At 49.1% G+C, this 20,514-nt stretch overlaps 1 protein-coding gene across 1 annotated transcript in view; it reads right to left on the bottom strand.

Annotated features, from left to right (window-relative positions):
- Positions 1–247: 247 nt before the first annotated feature.
- The window catches only part of asph (aspartate beta-hydroxylase), a 29,967-nt gene continuing 9,700 nt past the window's right edge, over positions 248–20,514 (bottom strand). Inside the window, exons 2-9 of the mRNA XM_080524684.1 lie at positions 19,834–19,989; positions 8,516–8,578; positions 6,500–6,678; positions 6,006–6,248; positions 5,519–5,924; positions 5,176–5,238; positions 4,694–4,798; positions 248–2,553 (exon numbers count right to left, since the gene is read on the bottom strand). Of these exons, the coding sequence (XP_080380810.1) occupies positions 2,546–2,553; positions 4,694–4,798; positions 5,176–5,238; positions 5,519–5,924; positions 6,006–6,248; positions 6,500–6,678; positions 8,516–8,578; positions 19,834–19,989 (1,223 nt within the window). The 3' untranslated portion in view covers positions 248–2,545. The remainder of the gene's footprint in view (positions 2,554–4,693; positions 4,799–5,175; positions 5,239–5,518; positions 5,925–6,005; positions 6,249–6,499; positions 6,679–8,515; positions 8,579–19,833; positions 19,990–20,514) is intronic.

Raw genomic sequence — 20,514 nt, 5'->3', positions numbered from 1 at the left:
AGGGGGGGGCACCACAATGTACTGAAAAACTGCTACAATGGAAAGATTCAAAAACATTAAAACACACAAAAAAAAGGAATGAATCCACAGGAAGGACTCGGAACACAGACTAAAAACACACCAGTTCCCTTCCCCAAAAAACCCAACAACGATCAAATCGCCCACCCTCCCTCCCTCCCTCGAAGGTACAACCCTCCCTCCAACTCCCCCGTCCCCCAACCCCGCCCGCCCCCCGTCCCCTCCCACTCCACCCTGCAACACCCCACAACCATTTTTTTGTGTGCCCCAGGTCCAGAGCGCGAGTTAGCTAGCATCATCGTCCTTGTTTTGACAACGACCATGACAACAACAAACAACAAACAACAACAAACAAACAACAACAACAAATAGTAGAACACTAGCGAGGGGTCAAGGGTCAGGTGTTGGTAGAGACCGTCTGTCACGTTCAACGTCCATCACCTAGTCTCTCCTCTGGACTAGATGGTTCTGGGGGTGGTGGTGGGGGGGGGTCACTTCAATTAGAGAGAGATGGAGGGGAGGGGAGGGGAACGTTCTGCCAACGTTCTAGAACGTTCACGAGCTGGAGTTCTACAACGGCAAGCCCCTCCCCCCTCTCCCGTGAACAATGCTGAATAAGGCAGAAAACCTTTAGGAGGTTGTTCAAGTGTTCTGCCATTAGACATTTAGGACCAGGTGTGTGTGTGTGTGTGTGTGGTGGGACCTGAGACACACCTGCAAACACACACTGCTCAGCAGTCAGGAGTGCCTGGTTCACCTGGGGGGGGGGGCATGGTGGGGAGGGGGGCGGGGCTAGGTGGGGAGGGGGCGGGGCTAGGTGGGGAGGGGGCGGGGCGGGGCCAGGGGCGGGGTCCATCTAACTCCCTAGAGGGAACAGCTATCGCCCTCCTGAGCTGCCCCCAAAGGGTTAACAACTTACACACACCTGGGCACCCCCCTGTCGGCCCCTCAGCTATCAATACAGGCATCTGTTAAGGTCCCAGAACTGGCTGCACAGCCCAACATCTACGCTCACATCTAGAGAGCTTCCTCCAAGCCAAATATGGTCAAAGAGTTTCCTCCAAACCAAATATGGTCAAAGAGTTTCCTCCAAACCAAATATGGTCAAAGAGTTTCCTCCACACCAAATATGGTCGAAAGAGCTTCCTCCACACCAAATATGGTCGAAAGAGCTTCCTCCACACCAAATATGTGGTCATAAAAGGCAGAACAATAACACAAAATTATAACAACAATCAATGGACACAAAGCCTGGCCTATATGGATTCTAACTCCAATTACTGACAGCGGGGGGAAAAAAGGAAAAAAGAAAGACCAAAAAAAAAAAAGTGTTATTGTTCCCATAAGATCCTATAAAATAAAATAAAATAAAACACACGTAGGTTCACATCCCTGGCTGCTGCTGCGTGCTGCTACGCCGGAGGGCAGGCTACTGCCAGGGAGATGGGGGAGGGAGGGAGGGGGGAGACGGGGGAGGAAGGGGGGAGAAAAAACTAAAATGAGGAAAGAGTCTCAACAACGTCTTAATGCTACGGCTCATAGGGATTGTTTTGCAAAGCGATATGTCCACACACACACACACATACGCACACGTGCACACCTTAGTGTAAGCGCACACACACATACCCACTTACACACTTCCTTGTAAGGACACACACACACATTCACGTTAAGACACACACACACACACACACACACATTCACATTGTGCACATGTAAGCAGACACACACACACACACACACACACATGCACGCACACACACACACACACACACACACGCAACCTAACTAACCCGTCTGTGTTCACCTGCCAGCCTTAGATATGCAACATGTTGAAGTGTCGACTCAATACATACTGGTAATAGAAAAAAAAGTTAAAAAGAGTGATGACATATCGCCGCGAAAGATCAGTGCAGCTCAGCATAGTACCTTCACACTGAACACACAGACATGTACACCAGGCGCGGCCCGGCTCAGCTCACACATGTGAAGACCTCTGCCTAGCGAAGCAACGTGTACCTCTGCCTCATGTCCACAGTAAAAAGAAATACAACCTAGCTACATTCTCGTTAGCAAAACGCTAGCTACCCTCACAAACATAATCTACCTACATCCTCAAGAGAAATTCTGTTATATTTTTGCCATTATTAGAAAATGGGGAATTTGTAGTTTTTCTTCCACACAAAAAAAAACAAAAACAAAAAAACAACGGAATGGAAAACGAAATAAGAAAGAAAAAACAAACAAACAAAAAAAAAAAACGGGTAAAAGAGAGAAAATAAAATTAAAAATGTCATAAATTCAACAAACAAGTTAAGGAACAGTGAGTTTTGAACACAAAAAAAACAAAAAACAAAATAAGTATTTTTCAGAGTGTGTGAGTGTGGAATCGGAGAGATCGTGACGGAGGTCGCGACGACGTGAAGTCGTTCTCGGGTGGTAGGAAAAGGAGCGCTCCTGCACGCGCTCATTGGGATGCGAGGTGGGCTGGTCCTGGCTCCGCCTTACCGCGCCGAGACAGCTGACTCTACGTTTCTACGGAAACCAAACAGAGAGAGAGAGACATGGGTCCGTTAGTGACAGGGTCGGAGAAGAACAGGTTAATCAGTTTCAATAAAGTTTGGTTGTATTTGTGTCGTTTATAATGTCTTACAATAATAATAAAACATCATAAAAACACCACAGAATCTAAAATCAGTTGGGACAAGTTTGGTTATATTCTGTCACATGTATATACCATACAGAAATACATACATACATACACATTTACTGAACACATAGTTCGTAAATTCGCTCTGGAAATCTGATCAGCACTCATGGAATGCCTCCAATCAAATTATTTTGTCTCTCCGAGCGAATTTTCGTACACAGCCATAGTTATTCTTCATAATAACTGGGCCTAAAGCCACACATAATCTAAAATCAACACCCTAAACTTGGCACTAACCTAATTCTAATCTAATTTAATTCAGGATATCTAATAAAAAGAGGCCAATTACATCCTCATAACAGTTAACTGGGAATGGTGGGAATGGGCCCAGGGCCATTTTAGGAGCTGTGTTCCCTCGTGCCGCCACTAGGGGGAGCTCTGTCCTATCAGTTCCACAGAGCCGCCTCCATTACAGATGAAACGCTGGGACTGCCACAGGCAGCCTGGTGCTCTGGAACACAGCCCTACCTCTACCTCCATGTTTACTGTCAACACAGCTTGAACAAACTTTTTTTTTGCGACTGAGTCAGACAACCTTTGGACACATTAATTCCCCCTAGCGATGTCTGGCGTTTCTTTGCCCAACACCTCAGGGAACGACTGATGTCACCACTCAGTGCTTACGTTCTGACCAGGGTGACTTTATTCACCCAAAATAAATAAATTATGATTCTTCAATTTTGTAAGCGATCAGAGTGTTGTTGCTAGGTAGACACCACATGGAACACTTGGAACACTCTAGGTGGTGAAGGTTCCGGAATTATTTGGCAGTTGGTGAGTTGCTGCTCAGTGTACAACAACCAATAAATCAACAACACAATAAAGTAATAATAAATCAATGGGTGTAGTCCTGCTGTAGTAGCAGACTAGTAGTTGAATTCAAATTCAATGAATGAATTCAAAACCGTCCATTGTGTGTCTGTGTGGGCTCATGAAGACGTTGTGAATCGACTGAGTCTTCCCTAGCGCCAGACTCCTGCGTGTGTCGACCGTATGGGACACGTATGTCTAAGCTACGGCACACATCACGCCAAGGACACGCATGTCCAAGCACACGCTACCTAATGGATCACACAACCTGGCGCATGCTTCAAAGGTGGGGTGAGGGGGGTGGAGGGGGGGGTGAGGGTCGTGGAGTACATCTTATCTTCTCAGACAGCCAGAAGGGCCAGTTCTCTCAAAGGTCAGAGCCCAGAGGAGAGGCCTGGCCAGAGACACGTGTTTCTGAGGTGGGGGGGGGGGAGGTAGAACACCAGGGGAGGCTGGGGGAGGTAGAACACCAGGGGAGGCTGGGGGAGGTAGAACACCAGGGGAGGCTGGGGGAGGTAGAACACCAGGGGAGGCTGGGGGAGGTAGAACACCAGGGGAGGCTGGGGGAGGTAGAACACCAGGGGAGGCTGGGGGAGGTAGAACACCAGGGGAGGCTGGGGGAGGTAGAACACCAGGGGAGGCTGGGGGAGGTAGAACACCAGGGGAGGCTGGGGGAGGTAGAACACCAGGGGAGGCTGGGGAAGGTAGAACACCAGGGGAGGCTGGGGGAGGTAGAACACCAGGGGAGGCTGGGGGAGGTAGAACACCAGGGGAGGCTGGGGGAGGTAGAACACCAGGGGAGGCTGGGGGAGGTAGAACACCAGGGGAGGCTGGGGGAGGTAGAACACCAGGGGAGGCTGGGGGAGGTAGAACACCAGGGGAGGGTCCCAGCCTCCCCCTGTACTACTGGAGGTCTCTCTGTCCCTGGGAGACTGACAGGACCCTCAGAAGGAGGTATGTTAGACTCAGTGATAATGAGGTGCGTGTACAAGCCTACAACGTCTGCCAAATCATTCATTCTGAGCCGTAAATAGTCAGTTATCGCATTGTTTACCTGCTACAGTAAAAGAATCAAGCAATAAACACATAAAATGAATCGTAAAACTGACACATCTCTATCGTCAACAACAAGAGAGTCGTGGTGTTTCTGTTTACCTGTTGGCTCATCTTCAAACTGTTCAAAGTCTTCGGTCAGGTCCTCTGCAGGCTCGTCTGCTAGCTCCTCTTCCTCCTCCGGGAATGCTTCCTCCTCCGCTGCTTCTGCAGACAGGAAGTAGTCAGAACAGCCAGGTTGGGATTGGTCAACAGAGACGTCCTACTAACCCAACAACCAATCACCACCTCAGAGTTCTGGGTTTACTAAGGGGAGGCCGGTGGAGGTAGAAATCGGGACGACGGACTCAATGTAATGCACGGCGGGTAAGATGATGATGGTCTAGTGTGTGAATGATGTAGTATGAAGGCTTAAAGGGATATTCCAAATATGTGAAATATCCCTTTAAATGTGTTCTTGTGGGCCAGCAATGACTGTTCATTTTAATTAATTTCACCTCAGAAGGTCAATAAGTCTGAACTGAATAGACACAAAATAGACGTGTGTGTGTGTCGTGCGTGTCTGTCATGTGTAGTCTGCGTACCTGCTTCCTGTTGTGACTCTTCTTCTTCTTCTTCTGTGGCCTCCTCTACTTCCTGTGTTTCTTCTGTAGAGGAGAACGAACGAGGAACGTTTACAAGACTAACCCAAGACTCAGTTTCTCTAGTATAAATTAAAATAATAATAATAATAATAATTCTTCTTTCTTCTAGCATCGTGACTGCCAGTTGCCCCTGGTTTTGGCATAGATTACTATTTATTATGATTGACTGATGGATAGATGATTCACTTACTTAGACAAATGTATTCGTCCTAAGTCGCTTTGGATAAAGGCGTCTGCTAAATGTCTAAAAATGTAAACGTAAAAAATATCGGACGACACTTACCCTCTGCTGGTGCTGCCTCCTCCTCTGGTGCCTCCTCCTCTGGTGCCTCCTCCTCCTCAGGTGCTGCCTCTTCCTCAGGTGCTGCCTCTTCCTCCACGGCCTCCTCTACTGCCTCTTCAGCAGCCTCTTCTTCTTCAGCAGCGACTTCCTCCTCCGCTGGGGCAGCCTCCTCCTCGACTTCTTCTTCTACGGGTGCAGCCTCCTCCTCAACAGCCTCCTCTTCCACAGCCTCTTCAGGTGCGGCCTCCTCTTCGACAGCCTCCTCAGCAGCCTCCTCTTCGACGGCCTCCTCAGCCTCAGGTGCAGCCTCCTCCTCTTCAGCAGCCTCCTCCTCTTCGACAGCCTCTGGTACGGCCTCCTCCTCCTCCTCCTCCACTGCTGCGGCTTCTTCGACAACCTCCTCCTCCTCAACCTCAGGGGCAACCTCCTCCTCCTCAACCTCAGGGGCAGCCTCCTCCTCCACAGCCTCCTCAACCACCTCCTCTACGGGCGCAGCCTCCTCTACGACCTCCTCCTCTGCGGGAGCGGCCTCCTCTTCAACAGCCTCTTCGACAGCCTCTTCCTCCACAGGGGCAGCCTCCTCCACCAGCTCCTCCTCTACGGGAGCCGCCTCCTCCTCTACAACTTCTGGCTCCGCCTCCACAACCTCTGGCTCCGCCTCCACAACCTCTGGCTCCGCCTCCACAACCTCTGGCTCCTCCTCCAGAATCTCAGGATCCTCCTCAATCACCTGATGATGATGGCAACAATATTAATAACACATTACATTTTCTTCAATCGGTGAATGATTTTTTTAAACTTATAATATATACATTTATATATATATATAATATTAATTTATTAATCATATTTTAATTAATGTATTTATTTTATTTGCCTAGGCACATGTAAACGTGTTTTTATTCACAGCTCAATGTATTCATAATTTTTTTTAATAATAATACATTAATGTGGACAGACTAAAACCCAGCGTTCACACACCTCTGGCTCCTCCTCCTCCACCACCTCAGGCTCCGGCTCGGGTTCAGGCTCTGCCTCTACAACCTCTGGCTCTGGCTCCGCCTCCACGACCTCTGGCTCGGGCTCCGGCGGTGCCTCGTACTCCTCCTCTGCCTCGACCGCCTCCTCCACCACCTCCTCTACCACAAGCTCAGGGGCTGCTGGGAAGGGACAAAACGTCAAAGCGTCACAAAAACACGTCAACAGTATTCCAGAACATTCTAACTGAGACATCATTGAGCAACTAGCTGGTGATGGGTTAAGGTTAACCCTAACTAGCTGGTGATGGGTTAAGGTTGTGTACACAGGTGTGTATGTATGTATGTGCAAGTGTGTCCATGTTAATTAATTAAAATTTAATTAATTAATTTTGCCATTTAGCAGACGCTTTTATCCAAAGCGACTTACAATTACGAATTACAGGGACATTCCCCCTGGAGTAACTGAGGGCTAAGTGCCTTACTCAAGGGCACACTAGTAGTGGTGTGGCTTCAGGCGGGATTTGAACTCACAACCTTCCGATCCCAAGTCCAACTCACTATCCACTAGACCACCACTACCCTCATGTTCATGTGTGCGTGCGTGTGCGTGCATGTGCGCATGTGCATGTGTGCGTGTGCACGTTACACAACAGTGTCAGGTATGTGGTGCGACCAGCTTATCGGCTCTGGGCTATCGGCTAACACTCCCCCGCCGGCCAGCCAATAGGGAGGCTCCCTGGGGAGAGTGTATGGACGCCCTGGCCAATGAGAGAGCTCCTCTGTGTGTGTGTGTGTGTGTGTGTGTGTTGTATGTTCCACAGGTGAATCAACACAGCCTCCATGTCCAAGCTGGGTAATGGTTAACTACTGACATAGATCCCTACTGGGGCATCTCTCTCTCTCTCTCTCTACCCCTCCCCCCTTCTCTCTCTTACCCCTCCCCCCTTCTCTCTCTACCCTCCATCTCTCTCTGCTATCTCTCTCATTCTCTTTCCCTCTCTTTCTACCCCCGTCCTCTCTCTCATTCTCTCTACCACTCCCTTTCTACCCCCCTCTCTCTCTCTCTCTCTCTCTCTCTCTCTCTCTCTCTCTCTCTCTCTCTCTCTCTCTCTCTCTCTCTCTCTCTCTCTCTCTCTCTCTCTCTCTCTCTCTCTCTCTCTCTCTCTCTCTCTCTCTCTCTCTCTCTCTCTCTCTCTCTCTCTCTCTCTCTCTCTCTCTCTCTCTCTCTCTCTCTCTCTCTCTCTCTCTCTCTCTCTCTCTCTCTCTCCCCCATCGGTCCCTCCCACTGAGGTCAGAGATAGAGCCCCTCAGGACAGCCCACTCTCCTCACACCCAGAGGTCAGAGTTCAGAGGTCAACCTCTAGTGACTCATCTCCTCCTGCTCTCTGAGGGGCAGAGATGACGGACGTCTGAGAGGGAGAGGTGGAGCTGCAGTGTGAGGGGCCGACTGATGAGAATTGATGAGTATTGATAAGAGTCATGTTTTAATATCAGTATCTGATGGTATCTGAGGTCTCATCAGTCCTTCAGCAGGGCTCCATGTTGCTACAGAGGTGTGTTTGTTTCATGTGTTTAAGCTCCAGGGATCTCTAACCCTACATCTGTCATCTGTGATGAGTGTGAGAGAGAGAGTGTGTGTGTGTGTGTGTGTGTGTGTGTGTGTGTGTGTGTTCATACGTGAATGTGTGTGTGTGTTTTATCCAAAGCGACTTACAATTACGAATTACAGGGACAGTCCCCCTGGAGTAACTGAGGGCTAAGTGCCTTACTCAAGGGCACACTAGTAGTGGTGTGGCTTCAGGCGGGATTTGAACTCACAACCTTCCGATCGGAAGTCCAACACACTATCCACTAGACCACCACACTGTGTGTGTGTGTTCATACGTGAGTCTGTGTGTGTGTTCATACGCGAGTGTGTGTGTGTGTGTGTGTGTGTGTGTGTGAGAGTGTGTGTTCATACGTGAGTCTGTGTGTGTCTGTGTGTGTGTTCATACATGTGTGTGTGTGAGTGTGTTACCTTCTTCCACGGGTGTGGCGGGGGCCTCTCTGGTGATCTCGACGGTCGCCTTCTCTTTCAGTCCTGAGGGGGTTCACACACGCACACGCACAGGGTTGGCACGGCAACGAGCGCTCGGGGGACACCCCATAATAAAGGCTACCACCACCCGTACACAACATGTCTGGTCACCATGGTAACCGCCTAGCGACATTCTGTTCATTGACAGACGCGCTCATTAGCGATGTTCTGTGAGATCCTTATGAGGGCTAAAATATCATGTACTGTTTCATAGTAACATAGTAAAACAACGTTTATTCTAAGTACGTTGTATTGTAAGAGTAAAAAAAAAACACATAATAGAACATAAAATCATCATCGGTCATAAACAGAATCAAACATTTTCAAAAAAAGACTGACTTGGGTTTGCTTTTGCTCTTCGACTGTTAAATGACATTGTTTGGTTGTGAAATATTTATTATATATATCATTTATATGTATATATATATAAATATATATTGTTTTGATGTGAATAACCGTTCTGTTGGGGGTGAAGGAGTGAGGTTTGCAGTAGTGAGAGACAGCCAGCATAACGAGCAAGGGAAAGTAAAGAAAGTAATAGATGTCAAAGTGGAAGAGTGGAGAGAGGGATGGTGGAGGGACGACGCTGCTGAGAGGAATCTCTCTCTTTCTTTCAGTGTGAAGACACCGCAGGGGAGGCTGGCCGAGGTAGAAATCGGAGGACGTGCTCACTGTAATGTGAGAACTCCCTTTCATCCATCACAATGAGCCGTCCTCCGATTCCTACCTCCGCCAGCCTCCCCTGGACCCCCAGCAGGTCTCTGTGAGTGGGTCTGTATTCACCAGCGCACTACTACCTAAAAACCAAACAACTGTGTAGCTAACAAGCTCCTGATTGGACACCTGTGTAGCTACAGAGCATCTGATTGGACAGTGAGAGACACGCGTACTCCAAAGACAGGAAGCCTCAAAAGGATCCAGCAACTTTATTAACAGAGAACAGAAACACACCGCCGATCCCCTCAGTCCCCTCAGATCCTCACAGCGACAGCCATGCCTGTCAGACCACATGGTCTCCTCTCCGCTACGAAGAACTTGGTCTTTGGACCGTGAAGTCAAAAATGAATAAACAACACATCTAGTCGTGTCTAATAACAATATTAGGACAGTTTCTGAACAGTACGCCACACCTGAATTAGTAGTTTGCTCATCGCAGCCTTTTACGCCTCCTCCAGTCACACCTCTTCAAGGAGGAGAGAGAGCACTTGCTTGTTTTTGTTTAAGTCAGAAGCCCTGATTGGCTAAAACACTACAGCACTATACTATAGCGACCCTACGCCCGCTATTGGGGTTTCCTACCCCTCCCCGCAGGGGTGGTCTAACTGGAGACGCCCCATCGCTGGTGGCGTGTCTCCTGGGTCTTTCACTTCCTGTGTCACCGCCAGGGGGGGTTGGTTGGTTGATCGTCATGAGAGAGGGGGAAGACTCTGACATCACTTCCTGCCTCCCTTGTCAGACGCCTTCACTTTTTTAGAAGCCTTGAGGTCTTTACTCTTCGTAGCCTCCTCCTTCTTAGCTTTCTTTCCCTTCTCCTCCTTTCCCTCCTTCTCCTTCCTCTCCTCTTTTCCCTCCTTCTTCTCCTCTTTCTTCTCCTTCTTCTCCTCTTTCTCCTCCTCTTTCTCCTTCCTCTCCTCTTTCTCCTTCTCCCTCCTGACCTTGGCCAGAGCCTTCTCCGCCGCCTCCTTCTCTATCTCCTCCTCCTCCTCCCTCATCCTAGCCGCCACCCTCTCCCTGGTCTTGGTGGCCATGGCGGTGTTCTTCGCCCCCAGGGCCTCGGCCTGCGCCTCCTCCCGGGCCAGGAGGCTCCTCACCTCGGCCAGCGCCATGCGGGCGATCTTCTTGGCCTCCACGCGCTCGTGGATCATGGCTAGCTGCCGCCTCAGCGCCTCCCGCAGCTGCAGGCCCACGTCTCTGGTGAGGTGGTTCTCTGGGGCGTCAGAACCACAACAGAACCGGGTCAGACCGGTTTGAGGGGGGGTCAGTGGGGAGGGGGGGTCAGTGGGGAGGGGGGGGGTCAGTGGGGAGGGGGGGGTCTCGTGTGTGGGGGTTGTATGGGGGTTTGAGGAGGTTTGAGGGGGGGTCAGTGGGGAGGGGGGGGTCTCGCCATGCTGGTAGTGCCGGGGGGGGTGGGCCACACTGTCAGTCAGTACAATGCTGGCTACGAAGCTAATGTTTAGCGCGGGCTAGCGTAAACACACAATGCTGGCTACGAAGCTAATGTTTAGCGCGGGCTAGCGTAAACACACAATGCTGGCTACGAAGCTAATGTTTAGCGCGGGCTAGCGTAAACACAGGCAGGTGTCATGGAGCCCTGGGTGTTTGGGGTGGGCGGCTTTGTCAGGTAAATGTAGTAAACATGGCCATGGTCTTAGAACGAGGACCACGTCTTCTATGCTAGAACAAACCCCTGTTATTGTAATAATCTGTGTTATTACATTGTTAATAAGCCTGTTATTACACTCTTATTGGGGTTCAGTTGGAGCAACAGCGAGAGATGATATCCAATATTGAAATTATTATGAATTATTATTAAAATACACCCAAACTATTATACTAAGGGGGGGGGGGGGGGGGGGTTCAGCATGCCATTAGCATTAGCCATTAGCAGCTAACTCACGACGTCATGACCAGGCAGCATATTAACGACTCATTGTTTAAAAATCAAACGTATCATAACTAGTAAACACAACTTCGGAACAACACCACACAAAGGTTACGAGCGCTCATACGGTGGTTATAAGCCATGTTGGCGCAGTAAGGAACACCAAGCCTGTCCCCGTGCAGCAGTACCTCTCCTGGCACGGCCTCTGGAACCTTCTCCCGGTTTCTCATCTGACATTCAAAATGGAAAAAACAACCCAGAGGTTAAGATGCTACGTAGCCTGAGGTCGTTAGCGCACGGCGCTCACCCGCTAACGGGGAACAGCCAGCCTAGCGAGTCTGACACAGCGCAGGGGAAGGAAGGCCGCAGCGACACCACCAACACAAAAGCAACACAAGCCACTAACTCAACCACTCAACCACTCTTAAGCCTTTTCCTCCAGAGCCCTTTGGCAGGCTTTGATAAACACTTGTCTTGCATCAGCACAGCTCAGCTTAGGTCCCGGATTAAGCCCCGGCTTAGGTCTTGGCATAGACGCGCTGATAGGACCAGCTTGAAGGCGTCTTATTCTCAACAGCAGCTGGGGGACGTGGTGACAAAACTGGCACTGGGCCAGACGTGTCTGAATGCTCATGCCAACCATACTGCACACCATGTAGGTACTGACACCATGTAGTTACTGACACCATTTAGGTACTGACACCCTTTAGGCATTTTACACATACTCAATTACGTTAAATACTGCAAAACGTATCTTTTCATACTGAAAACGCCGACTAGATAGATGGTGGGGTGAGCCTTCAGACAGACAGGTGTTGAAACTGCTAACGGGACTGAAACATGCTACTGTAACATGCTACTGTAACATGTTGAAACATGCCACTTTAACACGGCAAAGCAATGCAGAGCCTTCTGGGTATTCCATCAACGTGGCTAAAGGCTTATTTTGATACGTTTCTCGAGACTTATCAAAATAAGTGATGGAATACCGCCCTGGAATGACATGACGACAACAACAACAACAACAAAAACAACACAGTGTAACACAATGTTGAGAGCATGAACTAGCTTACTAGTAGACACATTAGGCAGGCTTCTGGCCTGGATGACCTGGAACATAATTCGTCTATTCCTAGATTGACTAGGCTGCCCTTGTCTCTTGACCTTAGTCGGCAGGGGGGCGGGGGGGTTTGAGTCGACTAGGAAGGAAGAATAACAACAAGAATGACGACGGGACGACATCTCCCACCGCTAAGAAGAGTGACACAGCAGCGCAAAGGAGCCATGCTAGCTAACGTCTGGAAACGTGCCCTGCAGTGACACAGTTTCTCCACTAGGTGTGCCTCCCCTGGCGGTGCAGCCATGCAGGCAGGCACGACAGCGCCACCTAGCGCCTCTTCGTGGTTTATTCTCCGTTGGGATCCAGTACCTCTTTGCTTCACCTTTTGCTGTTGAGGTCCTCCAGCTTTATCTGACATTCAGCACCAGAGGGGGAGGAGTTAGGATGTAACAGAGCAGGTAACAGAGGTAACATGGAGTTAGGATGGAAACAGCTTTTTAACCGACAAAAAAAACAAAACTCTGATGTGATTAAACAAAATCAATAAAATCGTTTTCAAATATTAAAAAATCGACTCAAAAACATACCCATGCTACAAGCTTGCATGCTTGCAATGAAACCTCGGACAACGACATGCTAAAACACTCAGAACGGTCTACGGTTTCCCCCATAACGCCTTCCTCTACCCATCTCCTCTCAGGCTAAACATCGTGTTTTACAGCGTCATTCTTATTCATTTTACATTTTTACCATTACCGTTTATCTAAAACGACTTACAATTAGAGATTACAGGGAGAGTCTTTCCTGGAGGAACTGAGGGTTAGACAGTCTCCCTGGAGTAACTGAGGGTTAGACAGTCTCCCTGAAGTAACTGAGGGTTAGACAGTCTCCCTGGAGTAACTGAGGGTTACAGTCTCCCTGGAGTAACTGAGGGTTAGACAGTCTCCCTGGAGTAACTGAGGGTTAGACAGTCTCCCTGGAGTAACTGAGGGTTAGACAGTCTCCCTGGAGGAACTGAGGGTTAGACAGTCTCCCTGGAGGAACTGAGGGTTAGATAGTCTCCCTGGAGGAACTGAGGGTTAGACAGTCTCCCTGGAGTAAATTAGGGCTAAGTGACTTACTCAAGGGCACACTAGTGGTGGTGTTCCCAGGTGGGATTTGAACTCATGACCTTCATGACCCAACTGGTAAGAACAAACAATGGGAACAGGCTCCATCTTCAACCATCTTCAAACATACAAGGCGTTGGTTAACTAACTACTAACCACAACCACTTAACCACTCAACCACCCCTGAAACAACCAGCAGTCTTCGCTAACTAGGTCACCAGGGCAGTTGTATTACAGAGGGCAGGTGGGAGTCAGGTCGGTCTCCATGGTAACTACAGATGACTCACTCAGGCGGTTGGTTATATTATATAATATATTCAAATTGAGCATGATACACGATTTCCTGATGGCCCTGTTCTCAACCAATCACGTACAGGCCCTGCTCTAAACCAATCACGTACAGGCCCTGTTCTAAACCAATCACGTACAGGCCCCGTTCTAAAAGTCTTCAGCACGTTGAGGTGAGCAACGCCAGTCAAACCTGTTGGGTATCGATCCTGTACTCCCACCTATGCCACTCCCCCTGCTAGATGACTGAGTGTGTGCGTGTGTGTGTGTGTGTGTGTGTGTGTGTGAGTGTGTGTGCGTGCGTGTACTCCACCCAGGAGCAGGCTCAGCAGGTTTCTAGTCGGGGCTGTCTGACTGATTCCTTCGTTATTTACGAGCCACGGACATCCAGTGTGTGTGTGTGTGTGTGTGAGTGTGAGTGTGTGTGTGTGTGTGTGTGTGTGTGAGTGTGAGTGTGAGTGTGTGTGTGTGTGTGTGTGAGAGTGTGAGTGTGAGTGTGAGTGCCCTGGGGGCCACACAAGACATTCAGTCATGCTAACAATGCTACCAATCCTCCACTTCAGCAAAAGGCGTCGTCAGAAACCCCTCAAGCTACAGAACACAACCCTGTATCTCACAGCGACCTGAATGACATCAGCGCATTTCGAAGATTTCTAGACGCTTCGGTTGAGGAGAAGAGGTTCCACCGGACGCCTTGGTTTCAGAGCGCTAACGAGGCTAACGGCTGTCACCTTTACGACACATCAGTCAGGAAATACCTGGTCTGTCTTAGCTGACACTCACAATAACTATACAAGCCCTTAACACTGTTACACTGTGTCACCTGGAAAAACCTGTTTTATTGTGTTCAACGTTTACGGTGTGGATGACGAAGACAAACGCTGGACGAGAAAGAACCAAAGAACCAAACAACGAACAAAAGAAGGAATATCTGTCGTCAGACTGTACAGTACATGGAAAAGAGACAAAGGAATATCGTCATAAAGGAACGCTTGAGCCGAGCGATGTGGAGATAACCTTAGACAATCTAATCTAACGTAATCATACATCAACAGGGTTACGGTTGAGAGGTAGACAAAAACAACTTAAGTAAATCAAGTAAAAGTACATTTCCTTGTAAGTGGAAAAATGTGACAGCTGCTGGTGAAAGGGGTAACAAGTCGGCAGCCGATTTAATGTTCGGACTCATCTTTTTTTATAATGGAAACGCATTTCAGCGTTGTTGAAAACCAATGACACACTCGCTAGTTAACTAACACAGCTTGTTTTGTGAGCCTGCTAACAATGTAAAGTAGTGTTGTAGTTAACTAGATAGCAGTGGGGATTACTCAACGAATCCATTGCGTTTTGCAGTATTTTGGCTTGACCAGCGAGTGTGTGTTGTGATTCTCAACAACATTGAAATGTATTTCTGTTTCAGAAGTCTGAACATTTCGATTGGTTGCAGATTTGTTTTCTCCCTTTCACCAGCCGCTGTCACAAAGTTGTTGTTGTTTTGTTCAGGACTGCAGGCCGCAGAGAGAGAGAGAGACAAGCTGTTCGTTGTCCAAGTGCATCTGTTCATGGTAAAAGCTTTGTAACTTTCTCAGTTTTCTCTGCAAACCGTCTGTGCAGCAGGAAATGCACCAATCACAGAGAAGTGTAATTCAGTCTGACATTTCAAAAAAGTTCCCAAAGGCATAAGTCTCGGTTCCACATCGGAAAATCTTGGCTTGACCTCTGAGTTTCCTACGGTTAGGCAGTCCTGCAAACACTCCTACCAGGGTCATCAGGTTAATCAAGGTACGGGAAGCCTTAAGGGCCAAAAAGCTCCTCTCTCTCCGTAGGGACCCCGTAGCCACCGCCTCAGTGAGAAGAAATATGGCTTCGCTATTGGTTTGTCCTGATGTGGGTGGGTGGGGCTTGAGATAAGGCATGCTATCGGTTGGTTGCCCTGGTGTGGGAGGAGGGGCTTGAGATAAGCGAGCGTGCTTATTGGTTGTGGAGGCCAACGATCACGCAGGTCTTTTGGCCCTGAACCCCGCCCCCCTCCTCCTCCTGAGACGCCGCGCGACCGCGACCTCGACCGCCACCACCTTCCTCCTCCGCCGCCCCGCCCTCCTCATCCTCCTCTAGCGACTCAAACGGGCTCACGAGGCCAAACAGGAAGGTGAAGAAGCCCTGCACCCAATCAGAGGCCTCCTCCATGGAGGAGGCGGGGCTTCCCTGATCCTGACTGACGTCTGTGGACAGGCCTACGCAGACAAGAGAGGGGGGAGAGGGGGACACAAGGAGAGAAGGAGGGAGGGAGGGAAGGAAGGAAGGAGGGAGGGAGGAGGCAGGGTGGGAGAGAAGAGCAGAGAAAGAGAGCAGCAAGAAAGAGAGGGAAGAGATGGTGGAAGAGCAGGAAAAAGGGGGAGAGGAGAGGAAAGGGTGGAGAGTTGTAAGCGAGGTTAGGCAGCGAGGGAGATCTCTGCGGCTCTAAGATGCATGAAGCGGAGTTAGACTAGAGAGAGGAGTAGCTTATAGCTTAGCTTAGCTTAGCATAGAGAGAGAGGAGTAGCTTATAGCTTAGGTTAGCATAGAGAGAGAGGAGTAGCTTATAGCTTAGCATAGAGAGAGAAGGGTAGCTTATAGCTTAGCTTAGCATAGAGAGGAGTAGCTTATAGCTTAGCATAGCATAGAGAGAGGAGTAGCTTATAACTTAGCATAGAGAGAGAGGAGTAGCGTATAGCTTAGCTTAGCATAGAGAGAGGAGTAGCTTATAGCTTAGCATAGAGAGAGGAGTAGCTTATAGCTTAGCTTAGCATAGAGAGAGGAGTAGCTTATAGCTTAGCATAGAGAAAGAGAAGTAGCTTATAGCTTAGAGAGAGAGGAGTAGCTTATAGCTTAGCTTAGCATAGAGAGAGAGAGGAGTAGCTTATAGCTTAGCGTATAGAGAGAGCGAGAGAGAGAGAGAGTAACTTATAGCTTAGCATAGCATAGAGGGGACATGCTTAGTGCCTCGGTCAAATTCATACGTCAAATACTCCAGAACACTTGAGATGCGCTTGATTTAGTTCACCTGGTCCCCCAGAAGCAGTGGAATAGTCCCTGAAAGTCCAAACTATGACCTAAAAACAAAGCGCACCTCAACACTTTCATGTGTTTAACGTATGGATTTGGCTCTGGTCCGGTGGAGACGAGAGTCTTTTCTGAGCCTCCTCAGCAGCAGCAGGCTAGGCTAGGCAAGGCTAGGCTGTGGCGTGAACCTGCCCTGCCCGGAGCACAGAGATCTGACCTATCAGGAGCAGCAGAGGAGAAGGATAGCGAGCGCATCGCCAGACCAACTCTCAGGGAGTGAGCCGGTTGCTAAGGAACCACGGACGCTGCAGCATCAGGAGCCTGAGAGAGAGAGAGGCTATGCTGAGGTGATGCTAGCAGGGTGGCTACACTCTAGCATGGTGTGTGTGTGTGTGTGTGTGTGTGTGTGTCAGTCCTGCATGTCTTCCTAGTCTCGTGTGTGTGTGTGTGTGTGTGGTCAGTACTACAGAATGTCGAAATCACACGCGAGGTGCCCTGGTCAGACCATGCACATGCAGACCTCAATTGCCGGGGGGGGGGGGATTGGCTTGTTGGCTTGTTGTCGTGGGAACAGAGTTGATCAGATATTTATGTCTAAACCAGAGTCAGTCATGCAAAAGAAAACCCAATACAGTCATGTAATTAAACACACACACAAACGCACAAACACATATACACACACACACACACACGTAGCTTTTAGAATAGCTTAGCATAGAGAGGAGCAGCTCTCTCCTCTGCATGCTAAGCTATGTGTGTATACATCTATACACACACACACACACACACACACAGTGCATTATGGGTAACAACAGTCCTCAGGCTCAGACTGTGTGAACTTGCCTAGCAGAACTTTAGCGTCCTCCACGTCGAAGTCGCCGTCTCCGTCAGCATCGTACGACACGAGTTTACCTAACGGGGGTAACCGTAGCAACCGAGTTAGCCATTAGCCATTAGCCGTAGGGTCAACAGGGTTGTTATGGGGAGGGGGTCGTGGTGGTGGGGGGGGGGGGTACTATCGACAATGGGATGGAATATGGGATGGCTTTAGGGGCAGTAGGAGTGTTGTTGTATATATAAACACGATGTCAATAAAGTTATAAAGTTATTCACTATCAATGCTACACCTGCTAGTTGATGTACCAGCACCATACATGTATTAATGACACACAACGTACACGAACAATATCTTAGACATTAACAGGTGATGAGACGCCACACAGACACACAGGAGCTAATTAGCGGCTAGCACTTTACATTCTGTGGCCCTACGTTGGTGTAGTAACTCTGTAACCATTCTGTGGCCCTACGTTGGTGTAGTAACTCTGTAACCAGCTCAGAGGGGGGTTTTAGAAGAGTGGCGGAAATTACTGGAGGCTTCAAATATCCCAAATTGTATTCCTGATATACCCAATCTATTTATTTTACTGGACTAAGAGATGGAAATCGTCAGGGGAACAAGACTTCAGATGGGGAGAAAATGGCGGACGAAAAAGGGCGATTTCAGACGCACAACTCATAACATTTTTGGAAAATCTCTCTTGAAGGTTAAACTACTGACTGACATTTAGGATAAAACTTTTCACGGTTGTAGAGAATGACAGTCTCTGTTCAGTTTGAAGATTATAATATATACAATATTTCTCTGACTGGCTCCTCCCCCAAGCAGGCAAATGGTTGCCTGGCAACGGGCTCCATAGGTTTTTTAGAAGGAACTATATGCTAATATAGCATTGGCCAATAGAAAACGGACGTCTTCATTGGTGCCTCTCTTCTAACCAACCGCTCTGGTCCTCTCTGGGCTGAACGTTCCACATTAGTAATCAATTAGTCCAGAACATCGGTGGTTTGAAGTTGAACGGTTTGTGTTTTTTAAAGCTTTATAAAGACTTTCTTTTCTCTACTTGTTTAAGAGCACAGACTGCTCCAATACTATGCTAATACTAACTAATATATTACTGTGTTCATACAACGTTAATGTTATTACATAGTTATAACACAGGCATAGGGTAGACGGAATGTAAAGTGCAACCAATGATGGGTTGTTATGACGATGAGAGGGTGGGGGTGGGGGGTGAGACAGGTTTGATTGACATATGACATCATGATTGGTGGGCGTGACCAGTGGGCACAAACATCGTACCTTGCAGTGCTTCTGATAGGTTAATACGCAAGTCCTTAGCCTTGGCTGCATGCAGGGATTAAAGGACCAATCAGAAACAGTCACATTCAAATTACCGTAATTACATCAATAGCAGAGACATCACATAACACACAAGGTTATTAATTGAGTCAAGATGATTAATTTTAAAAGATTGACACAAGAGATTCAACAGATTGATTAGTGTTCAGATCCATAAACATGCACTATGGAGTCTCTGGGCTGAGATGGAAAGAAAGTTATAAAGTGTTGACAGTTAAAAAAATGCATCAGTCAGTGTGACCAGGTCCTGGTTAGCGTTGGCTGCTAGCTAGCGGCTAAGCCTGTGCTGTCCACAACAACAACAACAACGCCGTGGTCTCACAGAGCTAGCGACGCTAGCGTGGGTGTACAGATCTGAACAGTGTGTCCTGTAGGAAGTGTGTTCCTCTAACATGTGAAGCAGGAGCTAGCCAAACGTTAGCAAGTAGCTAGCCAAACGTTAGCAAGTAGCTAGCCAAACGTTAGCAAGTAGCTAGCCAAAACAGAAGCTGTAGCTAGCTAGCTGTGTTGTGGTAGCATGTTAGCATATCCCTGGGCTAAAGAGCTTCAGCCAGTAGCATCTAAAATGGCCGCTTGCCAGCCAGGCAGGAGTTAGTAGTAGTAGAGGCCAGCTGATTGGCTGTCGTTGGCTCTCAGGGAAACACACTTGTGGCAGAAGCTGTGGGAGGCCGGCCGGAGGTAGAAATGGGAGGACGGGGGAAAGGACTGGAATGAGGAACGGTATCACAACGGAACGGTGTCCGTCAAACACACCACGTCTGATACACTTCCTCTTCCCGTGCCACGCATTACGACAAAACACCCGTCCTCCCATGTTTTCTACCTCCCCCTGTCTTCCCCAGCCCCTCCCTGTCCCCTCCCCTCTCCCTCGGCCTCCCCCTGTCCCCTCCCCTTCCCCTGTCTCCCCAGGCCTCCCCTGTCTCCCCCGGGGGGGAGGTGCGGTGCTGGACTCACCCATGACGCCCTGGTAGTCCACCAGGTCGAAGTAGACGACGGCCACGGAGGTCCAGACGCCCAGCAGGGCCAGAACCATGAACCAGGTGAAGAAGGAGCTGCCGCCTGCTGCCTCAGCCTTCTTACCATTCTTACTGGCCAGCTGGGCCTTGACCTCTGTAGAGGGGGGAGGAGGGGGGGAGGGAGGGGGGAGGAGAGGGGGGAGGAGAGGGTGAGGGAGGAGAGGGAGAGGGTGTTAGACACGTGGCTAATAATGTACATGCATGCTAACAACTGCGAGTTGCACACAGAGACACACACACACACACACACACACGTTCTAAGATATCTGACACAGTGGTAACCTGAAAGCTTTCGTGGTTCAAAAAAGAAGCTGCCAACTTGTGCAACCGAACCCCAGCCCTGCAGACTGGGGGAGGAGGGGGGGAGGAGGGAGGAGGGGGGGAGGAGGGGGGGAGGGAAGAGGAAACCACACCGCCGATCACACGGCTCCCTGACATGCTAGAACAACAACACGCTAACACGCTAACCAGCCACACATGTCTGATACCGTTCCTCATTCCATTCATCAACAATCAGCCTGGCCTCCGATCTCTACCTCCGCCAGCCTCCCCTGGCATCAACCTCCAGAGGGCTGTCGCAAAGACACACCAAACACACACTAAACACACCAAACACTAG

The sequence above is a fragment of the Nansenia antarctica genome (assembly GCF_963989245.1).
Source record: "Nansenia antarctica genome assembly, chromosome: 2".
Taxonomy (NCBI): Eukaryota; Metazoa; Chordata; class Actinopteri; order Argentiniformes; family Microstomatidae; genus Nansenia; species Nansenia antarctica.
Note: the sequence above shows the minus strand (reverse complement) of the source record. Positions and strands in the feature narration are given on the sequence as shown.